Consider the following 11,205-nt stretch of genomic DNA (forward strand, 5'->3'; position numbering starts at 1 on the left):
TGAGATATGTTGGCACGACTGCCATATTGCATCTCCATCCCAAAGCCCTTGCTTGGCAACAGGTTTGTACCTTGTCAGTTCGGGGATTTGAACTTGCAACCTTTCGGTTACTAGTCCAACGCTCTAACAGCCTGTTCAGGGGCAGAACGAACCCACTGTTCCTAGGCTGTCATTGAAAATATGAATTTGTTCTTTAACTGACTTGCCTAGTTAAATAAAGGTTAAATAAATATAGCCTACATCAGCCTATATGTGGTGTTCAGTGCAGGACTACATTGCATGAGACTTTTAAAAACGTTTTTACATTATGAACGGCTTGACATTAATTCATAATTTTTTAACTTGTTCTGTAACACCATGGGCCAAAGAGGTCACTGTAAACGATATTGTGTTGTATGATGCAATAACTCCTTTACAAAATACAATTAATTATTATTACCATACAGATATTTAGACAATGTAGGCTACCCCTAATATTCAAGCGTGTCTCAAAATACAACATTGCCCCTTTAATTAAGACGTAAGCTTTTTACCTGGCTTTTCAAAGACATTTTGAAATGTAGCCTACACGTTTTGTGCAAGGAGTTACTTTTTTAAGCAGCAACTCCCCATTGCTGACCTATACTTATCTATAACTGGGCTAATAACTTGCAAACTAGCAAAGAATATCAACAACTGTGCACACGCGCGGCTCTGCACTCTGATCTGAACTGACCTGAAAAGTGCATTAACCATTTGGTTGAAAGACCGAGCCTAAGTGTTACGTGGAAATGCACTGTCAATCACTTACTTTCGCAAGGGAATCAGCATGCAGTGTCGACTCGAGCCGTCAGGGGGCACTACTGTCCTTTTGCTCCCTGCTCGCTGTCAGCGTGATAGTTTGAAGTAGCTGCGAGATGAGCTACTGCAGTAATTGTCAGGGCAATGGTGGCGCATTATCAGCCGGAAAACAAACGCCACAGAGGAATTTGTGGCAGGAATGAGAGTTCGGGGTCGGCCGCATATTTGTTCGTTTTTCAATTTTACTAGATGATTACTGCACCAAGGACCTTCGAATGGATATATCGCACACCTTTTGAAATGGCTATTTTTCCTCTATTTTTAGAAGTACGCAACACGGATAGCTGAAATCGCAACGTAAACAAGACGCTGGATTAAGTCCTCTGCGGTGCTGGGAGTGTGATTTAGAACTAACGTTGCTGTGATTTCAACCTAAAGAACCACCAAACTTCACATGTTTCGTCGCTTATATTTAGAGAAAATAATAACATAAACTAGCTAGTTGACAGGTACCATAACAGAGAATGGTTATTATGACTGGCAAGATATGGTGATTTGAGTCGGGACAGTATGGATTGTGCACTGATGCGGTAACTTTTATGACCTAGCCTACCAGAAGAGAACTGACTCCATTGTTTACAACGTCAATTCAATGACATGTCTTTCTCGTTAGAGCCACAAATGTAATCAGAACAACACACCAGTGAATAAGCTTATGGTCCGTAATCATATCAGGTCAAAGATGATTGAACCACAGTGTTGCGACGACGGCGATGAACATGAAACCCTGCCATTACCAACCCTACCCCCTATGCCACGAGAGCGGGTCCCTTTGCAGAAGAGCAGCATATGTTCCCGTTCCTACTTCATGGTGGTGATGGTCTTTTTCCATGTATACATCATCAATGTCATTGTGCTACTCCTATACGTGCACTACAACAACGGCCCGGGAGACGTACTGGCCACCCAGAACAGGGATGAGGCAAGCGGGGGAAGCAGTCATCACAAGCCTCCCGAGTCCCATCAGCAACCGTCATATTCTGGCTTTCAGCGGGACATGTACCTTCCACGCCTAGAGGGCATACGGGTGAGATAAGGATGCCCGTGTAATTCTGTGTCTGTTTAGCCCAGAACTCAACCTTGCAGAAAGTAGGTGTATAATAAGCTTCAGCGCTGGGCTAGTGTCAGTTGTGCTATTCTACTTCCATATGAATGGTGCGTTCCATGTAATCTTGAAGGCATGAAGTTATAGTCACAGTGTTGTCTCTCAGGTGGGCCATGTCCAGAAAGTGTCACTGGTGCCAGACAAAGTGCATGAGATGCGGACCCTGAGCCTGAAGCCCCTACTGTTTGGTGAGAGCTCGCTACTAAACTTCTGCTCTGCTCAGCCCTCTTCACGGAGTTAGTGTCTGCTGTCATTGCTCTCAAAGGTTCTCTGTTTACGTTGAAGTTGAATGTGTGTGTGTTTGTGCGTGCATTTGCGTGTGTGTGAACACCTACGCGTGTGTGTGCTGTGTGTGTATCTGTCTCTCCAGAGATCCCAGGGTTCCTGTCTGAGGAGGAGTGTCGTGTGGTGGTGCAGCTGGCCCAGCTGAAGGGCCTGATGGAGAGCCAGGTGATGGTGCCTGAAGGACAGGAGGAGCTGACGGAGCAGCTCAACCTTAGCCCTGATGAGATTTTCAACCTGCTGGACCTCAATCAGGACGGACAGCTCCAACTCCAGGAGGTGGGTGGGCAAGCAGGCATGTGTGTGTCTGTGAGTGAAGTAAGTAACCTTGCACAAGTCTTGGTTTGTGCGAGCCAGACTAGATCATAGGAGCAGGTTCCTATCTCCTGTTTCTCTAGCGTGAGGCAGCTTGATGTACAAGTACACCCCCTGGACAGGACACTAGTCTATCGCAGGGCCTCACCCACATTCTATCTCCTTAATGCTGAGTGCCAAGCAGAGACTCATCGGGTCCCAATTTTTACAGTGTTTGGATTGAAGTCCCAACTTTCCAATCTCAGGGCAGACACTCGAACCACAAGGCCACTGGGTGGTGGGGCTGGGTACTGTGCGCACTGGGTGGTGGGGCTGGGTACTGTGGCAGCAAAATATCAATGTATTTTGTTCCTTTATAATGGATCAATAAAGATGTATTGTATTATCTTCTATATGTCTGTGTAATGTGTGCTTTTTTACATTAAAAAAAAAAAACATTTTATATATGTGTTTCCTGGGCCTTCTACAGATATTGACCCATTCACGAGTGAGGGATGGGATCTGGCTAACACCAGAGAATCTGAGAGAGATCTATGCTGGACTGAAGGCTGACCCTGACGGTAACGGTAAGAGAGTGTCATTCTCAGCAAGGCCTCAGCATACAGAGCTAACTAATCCATAACACCAACAGAATACATCCACTATAATCCGTCTGTGACACCAAGTCAAATTGAAAACCAGTTCCAGGGAACAAGCATGAAAATAAAAAGTAGTATTCTTTGCACAGGGACAATGATCATCCACAGCAACGTCTCCACGAGCTTCTTCTTGTCAGGCTTATCATATAGGTATACAGTTCAAGTCGGAAGTTTACATACAACTTAGCCAAATACATTTAAACTCAGTTTTTCACAATTCCTGACATTTAATTCAGGAAAAAAAATCCCTGTCTTAGGTCAGTTAGGATCACCACTTTATTTTAAGAATGTGAAATGTCAGAATGATACTAGAGGATGATTTATTTCAGCTTTTATTTCTTTCATCACATTCCCAGTGAGTCATACGTTTACATACACTCAATTAGTATTTGGTAGCATTGCCTTTAAATTGTTTAACTTGGGTCAAACGTTTTGGGTAGCCTTCCACAAGCTTCCCACAATAAGTTGGGTGAATTTTGACCCATTCCTCCTGACAGAGCTGGTGTAACTGAGTCAGGTTTGTAGGCCTCCTTGCTCACACACACTTTTTCAGTTCTGCCCACAAATATTCTATAGGATTGAGGTCAGGGCTTTGTGATGGCCAATCCAATACCTTGACTTTGTTGTCCTTAAGCCATTTTGCCACAACTTTGAAAATATGCTTGGGGTCATTGTCCATTTGGAAGACCCATTTGTGACCAAGCTTAAACTTCCTGACTGATGTCTTGCGTTGTTGCTTCAAAATATCCACATAATTCTTCTTCCTCTATTTTGTGAAGTGCACCAGTCCCTCCTGCATCAAAGCACCCCCACAACATGATGCTGCCACCCCTGTGCTTCACGGTTGGGATGATGTTCTTCGACTTGCAAGCCTCCCCCTTTTTCCTCCAAACATAACGATGGTCATTTTGGCCAAACGGTTCTATTTTTGTTTCATCAGACCAGAGGAAATTTCTCCAAAAAGTACGATATTTGTCCCCATGTGCAGTTACAAAACACAGTCTGGCTTTTTTATGGCGGTTTTGGAGCAGTGGCTGCTTCCTTGCTGAGCAGCCGTTCAGGTTATGACGATATAGCACTCGTTTTTACTGTGGATATAGATACTTTTGTACCTGTTTCCTCCAGCATATTCACAAGGTCCTTTGCTGTTGTTCTGGGATTGATTTGCACTTTTTGCACCAAAGTATGTTCATCTCTAGGAGACAGAACGCGTCTCCTTCCTGAGCGGTATGACGGCTGCGTGGACCCATGGTGTTTATACTTGTGTACTATTGTTTGTACCGATGAACGTGGTACCTTCAGGCATTTGGAAATTGCTCCCAAATGGGATGAACCAGACTTGTGTCATGGCTGATTTCTTTTGATTTTCCCATGATGTCAAGCAAAGAGGCACTGCGTTTGAAGGTAGGCCTTGAAATACATCCACAGGTACAACTCCAAGTTACTTAAATTATGTCAATACGCCTATCAGAAGCTTCTAAAGCCATTACATAATTTTATGGAATTTTCCAAGCTGTTAAAAGGCACAGTCAACTTAGTGTATGTAAACTTCTGACCCACTGGAATTGTGAATTATAAGTGAAATAATCTGTCTGTAAACAATTGTTGAATAAATTACTTGTGTCATGCACAAAGTAGATGTCCTAACCGACTTGCCAAAACTATAGTTTTGTTAACAATACATTTGTGGAGTGGTTGAAAAATGAGTTTTAATGACTCCAACCTCAGTGTGTGTAAACCTCCGACTTCAATTGTACCTGTAGCTAAGTGACCCCTGTCTGTGTGTCTTTGTGATAGCTATCTGACCCCTGTGTGTCTGTGACCCCTGTCAATCTGTCTGTGTGTGTCTGCATTAGGCCTGCTGAGCCTGGAGGAGTTCAGGAGTCTGGACAGTAATGCGTTCCAGCGGTTCTTGCAGCAGCGCGGGGTGAAGAGCAGCCAGCTGGTCAGGAACAGCAGACACACCTGGCTGTACCAGGGAAAGGGGGCACATCAGGTACTCCGAGACCTCAAGAAGAGGTGAGGAGAGCATCACTGTCAAATGTTGTCTTGGCCTCATAGTCTCGCCTCTGCACTGGTCTCTCTATCTCTCCTCTCTCTCTTCTATTCCCTCTATTACGTTACTATTCCAAATGTTTTAATGACGGATAGTTTTGTATGAAAAGAGTAGTGGGATTTTACTGATATTGTTTCCATTGCATGTGTATAGATAACACTGGGATAGAGGATTTTTTTCTCTTTTTTTTTTAAGCCAAGAATAATGAACAAAAATATAAATGCAACAATTTCAATGATTTTACTGATATAATATAAGGAAATCAGCCAATTTAAATACATTCATTAGGCCCTAATATATGGATTACACATGACTGGGCCCCTAGGCTTACCCACTTGGGAGCCAGGTCCACCCACTGAGGAGCCAGGCCCAGTCAATCAGAATACGTTTTTCCTCACAAAAGGGCTTTATTGCAGACAGAAAAGAACCTCAGTTTCGTCAGCTGTCTGGGTGGCTTGTCTCAGAAGATCCCGCAGGTGAAGATGCCAGATGTGGAGGTCCTGGGCTGGTGTGGTTACACGTGGTCTGCTGTTGTGAGGCCTGTTGCATGTACTGCCAAATTCCCTAAAACAACTTTGGAGACTGCTTATGGTCGAGAAAGGAACATAAAATCTAGTGGACATTCCTGCAGTCAGCATGCCAATTGCGCGCTCCCTCAAAATTGAGACATGTGGCATGTGTTGTGTGACTAAACTGCACATTTAAGAGTGGCCTTTTATTGTTCCCAGCACAAGGTACACCTATGTAATGATAATTCTGTTTAATCCGCTTCTTGATATGCCACCCTGCCAGGTGGATGGATTGTCTTGGCAAAGGAGAAATGCTCACTAACAGGGATGTAAAGAAATTTGTGCAAAACTTTTGAGAGAAATCAGCTTTTTGTGCGTATGGCACATTTCTGGGACCTTTTATTTCAACTTGTGTAAAATGGGACCAACACTTTACATGTTGTGTTTATAGTTTTGTTCAGTATCTGTTTGAATACATGAATAAAAACAGTTAGAATAAACACCATGGCCAAGGTTATTGGAATCTGATGTTAAGGATTTTTGTCCCTTTCTCTCTCTTTTCTCTTCTGTCTCTCCTCCCTAGGGTGACCCGTCTGACCCGGCTGCCCTCTGCGTTGGTGGATCTGAGTGAGCCACTCCAGGTGGTGCGTTATGAGCAGGGTGGTCACTACCACGCCCACCACGACAGCGGCCCTGTCTACCCTGAGACAGCCTGCACACACACACGCCTCGCTGCCAACACCTCCACACCCTTCGAGACCTCCTGCAGGTGAGAGAGTGCTGTGTTGAGTCAGCCAACGCCTTGATCTTGGCTTTGTTTTAATAATACTGTATATTCATAATTCTGGTTAGATGTCCTTTGGGTTAAGATGGTTAGGTGGAGTTATTGTGTGATAATGTACTGTAAAGTCTGTGAACGTTAGGTGGATGTGTTTGTGGTAAACTATGTGGTGTATGGCTTTAACTTAGCGCATGTAAATATATCAGTTAGTTTGTGACTAAGTCTTACATATCTATGGTGTTGTTGGTCTGTGTGTGTATTAAATGTTTTGTTGCACACCCAGGTACATCACAGTTCTCTTCTACCTAAACTCTGTTGAGGGGGGTGGGGAGACCGCGTTCCCTGTGGCAGACAACAGGACATATGAGGAAGTGGTGCGTTATTTACTCTGTGTGTCTGTGTGTGGGTTCTTGTATGTTTATATAATTTCTATATTACGTGTTTGCGTGTTTGTATCTCTATGTTTTTGTCAATGGTATTAATGAGTGATTATGTGTGCAGGGCTTGGCATTAAGGCTTGTCCTCTTGTCCTGAACAAGTTAAAAAATCAAATGTAAAAATCACAATATCAAACAATTGAAAAAAATATTTGTTTATGTTATTTAACCAGGCAAGTCAGTTAAGAACACAATCTTATTTTCAATGATGGCCTAGGAACAGTGGGTTAACTGCCTTGTTCAGGGGCTGGACAACAGATTTTTACCTTGTCAGCTCGGGGATTCGATCTAGCACCCTTTCGGGTTACTGGCCCAACACTCTAACCACTAGGCTACCTGGCGCCTCAATTACTTTAATCAGAATAGGATCAGAGAGGCCAACATTGGGATAATATTCAAATCTATTTTTCATGTACATAAATAAATAACCCTACTTGTCAAAGTGTGGGTGACATACATATTGGCTAGAGCCTCATGTCCAACCCGATGCTTTAATGATACCTTTAATTACAAAAATATAAATATTGGCTAAACACCAGTCATGTGTGACAAATATAGTCTAATGAAGGATTATTAACGTTTAAAGGCTTGATTCTGTTGAAAAACACGAGGCTCTGTTTGTTCAGATCAAATAGTAAAAAGACCGGAGAGTGAAGGACAGTGCCTGTTGTGCACCGCACATCACCCATCTTGAATCTGAGCTGAGGAACATTTTGAAACTATTTAACCATAAACTTAATTGTTTAAAACCTGGACATTTTATGTCATTTCATGAAGCATGTCTTAACTTGTTTCAAAGTAGGCTAGCCAAAATACCATCATAGAAATGCTGAAGGAATTATTTTATAAACACTTAATATCCTAGCATTTTTCTCATGTTCTATTGGTTTTCAAATCAACTTTATTGTATTGTCCAGCAGCCGAAGGCATAATCCTAGTCATATTAGTAACCCATGCTAGTTGATGGATCTTTAGATCTCCCCTTTCTTCGTTTCTAACGGATATTTAAATCTCTTGTCAAATTAAACAGCTCGCACATTTGATGTGCTTTTGAGGACAGTTTTTTCCCGCTAATTGCATTTTGGAACATTCACGCATAACCTACAGCCATGTGCACGTTGTTGGGGGTGTAATATGAAGAAATAAAACGTCATCAACATTTTAAGCTAAATGGTCTGATCCATCAGCCTCATTGCTTTTTAAATATTTTTTATGTGCAGTGGTTGTATGAATTTGGGATCTGTCGTCCCAGAGTCCGTTTTGAATCATAGACATATATTTTTTTTTATTGTCACAGGGACGATGGGACGCCCATAATTTAGAACTCTGGAGGGAATTATTTTATAAAGAGAAAGTATTTGGTCAATGTATTGTTGCAATATTTGGTCAAACGTTTTACTTGACACCCAGGGTCATAACCATGTCATAACAACTGTCAACTTGTCATAACATGGACATAACTGTCATGACTCAAATATTTACACCTGTTGTGACATATTGCATTATTTTATGGCTGCTTATGACACCTACACAAGAGTGTCAACCCACATATATTCAAATTAGTTATTTCCCTGCCAAGGATTTTTTTATTGTTTTGAATGTTTGTTTCTTAAATCCTTTGTTGTAATGAATCATTTGTTGAATAAATGTGGGTTTTGACACTTATGTAGGTGATATAACCAGCCATAAAATAACGCAATATATGTAACAATAAATATGTGGCTCATGACAGTGTTATGACCATATTATGACAAGTTATGTCAGCTGTTATGCCATGGTTATGAATGTGTTATGACATTGGGTGACAAGTATAGTGTTACCCAATATTTTATAGGCTACCAAGGGTGGCCAACCATCCTCCAGGAGAGCCTTAAAGTGGCATTGTTGTATTTTGAGACAGGCTTGAATATGCAAGGCAGCCAATAGGCAGAGTTTTTTTTGTTTTGTCTTTCTCTATGGTAAAATGGATAGCAATGCATTTTATTTTGTAAAGTGGTTCCTTGCATCATACAGTGATGTAAAAATTGTGTTAGACCATGTATTATTTTGGGACAAGTGACTTGAGCTTTTGGCAAAAAAAAGTTAATGTCAAGCCCTGGTGCGTATGTTTGTTTTCAGTCTCTGATTCAGAACGATGTGGATCTTATGGACACGAGGAAGAACTGTGATAAGAGCAACCTGAGGGTGAACCCTACTAAAGGGACAGCTGTATTATGGTACAATTACCTCTCTGATGGACAAGGTACAGACATAGAATGACCCTTCAATGTACACACTACTACAGCTTAATTACTGCCCATCAGACAGGACACACAACTTATTGTACACAGCAATTTACCCCTTCATTCTATCACTGCTGTTCAGGTCCTTATTTAAAAACTGAAGCATGTGTAGTTTTGATGAAGGTTATGCCCACTGTTTTAGAAACGCATTGAAAAAGAATACTCCTACTAGTCCACATGTCAGTTATGCTGTTATCAAAGCTGCTTTTGAATGCACATATGAACTGCTCTCTGTTACCCACAGGCTGGGTGGGGGAGCAGGATGAGTACTCTCTGCACGGCGGCTGTGTGGTCACCCGCGGAACTAAGTGGGTGGCCAATAACTGGATCAACATCGACCCGGACTACCAGCGCCAGGCTCGCTACCAGCAGCTGGTGTCACAGCAGGGGGAGGAGGACGCAGAGGACGAGGGGGAGCAGTCTCAGCCCAGCCCTGAACAACTGCACACTGCTGACTCCCATCAGGAACTGTAGCTGTACTGCTGTAGCCTAGAAACCAAAAACAATAACCTCCCCTTAAGTCCACTAATTACACTAGTTCCAACTTTGAAAGCTGGTCCCAAAGATGGGTGGTTCAAATATTTGTTCAGACATTGTAGTTTGTGGGCATAGACCTCGTCCACCCCTCTTCTTCAGCCCAAAGCTACCAGAAAGCTACCCTACCACCACCCCACGCCCCAACCTAACTTGACTCTGTCCTGCTGTTCACAATCTCCCATGACGACACCTCTGGCCAGTACGAAGAGATATTTGATATTCAGGGACTGTGGTCACTTAGGATTTATGCAACTGTGAGAGGGGGAAAAAAAACAAATTTTCTGATTTCCTTGTTTGTTCACTGTTTGTTGAATTCATGTGTAATTCCAAACTTTGTTTACATTATATGTATGCACAATTTTACCTCCCTTCTGTGTGTCACAAAACATTCATGTTAGATTTTCAGTGAGTGAGACTGTCATTCTGATACACATATTGCAGAGGGTCAATCATGCTACTATTTGCATGTACGTGCATTCGTATGAGCTGTTACATTAGGCTTTGTGCAGGTTTTTACAGTGTCATGTTTAACATAGACTAGAGTGATGACTTTAGATCATGTCTGCTCTGATCCTCTGTATCTTTGGGTGATGACGTTGTCTGCCATCACCCAAAGACCCCTCCCCCATCTTCAGATGTGATGAAGCATGTTAACTGTTATTTAAACGTTGCACAGATTGTTTTATTATCTATGTTTTATGTATGGGGGAAATTATTTTCATTCTGTCACTTGATTCCAGTACTTCTCAATCTACTTCCGGTATTGGATGTATATGTATTTTTAAAGTATTATTTATTTATTCCATATTGTTCACTTTGTTCCATGTTGTGTTGTTCACCTTGTTTTGTGTTTGTTCCAAAATGCACTGAATCACTTTCCTCTGCTCCAAATAAAGTATACTTTAGGTTTTGAGTAATAGTTATTTCTCTAATTTCAGTGGAGTCACAGAGATCAAGTAAGGCCCATTGCCAAAGCTGTTTCTGACAGAACCCTGGCAGAAGCATATCCATATTTGGCAACTAGTCCCCCTGCTCTGTTGCTCTTGTTCGGGGGAGGATATTATTTGGACATTGTAGGGGTTTACTGTACCTTCTATTTTTTGTAGGTATTTCATTAATTATTAAGCTCTTTTTTTTAAATGTTGATACATTGAGGTTTCATGCACTGACCTCGCAGTCATGCATTTCTTGCAGCATTAGAACTACCATATACACAGTATATACCTGTATACTATATTCCCAATTTACAGTAACTTTTCAAAAGGGTAGGCCCACCCCCATAACAGAAAGTATATGAGAAATATGCAGAATGTCAGACTTCGGGTAAGGCTCCTCAGAGTTTGGTGTTGCACTGCATCTCCTGCAATGACATTTACAGACATGGTTAATATTTACAGAGTCTTCCATATTGTATTTTCCATTT

At 42.0% G+C, this 11,205-nt stretch overlaps 1 protein-coding gene across 1 annotated transcript; it reads left to right on the forward strand.

Annotated features, from left to right (window-relative positions):
• Positions 1-575: 575 nt before the first annotated feature.
• LOC110528302 (transmembrane prolyl 4-hydroxylase) lies at positions 576-10,701 on the forward strand. The gene is made up of 9 exons (XM_021610256.2): positions 576-1,867; positions 2,052-2,133; positions 2,316-2,506; positions 3,012-3,108; positions 5,037-5,199; positions 6,329-6,514; positions 6,810-6,900; positions 9,082-9,205; positions 9,490-10,701. Exons 1-9 carry the CDS (start codon positions 1,496-1,498, stop codon positions 9,717-9,719), a joined length of 1,536 nt encoding a protein of 511 aa, XP_021465931.1. The 5' UTR covers positions 576-1,495; the 3' UTR covers positions 9,720-10,701.
• The last annotated feature ends 504 nt before the right edge of the window (positions 10,702-11,205 follow it).

This window comes from Oncorhynchus mykiss, chromosome 7, assembly GCF_013265735.2.
Source record: "Oncorhynchus mykiss isolate Arlee chromosome 7, USDA_OmykA_1.1, whole genome shotgun sequence".
Lineage (NCBI taxonomy): Eukaryota > Metazoa > Chordata > Actinopteri > Salmoniformes > Salmonidae > Oncorhynchus > Oncorhynchus mykiss.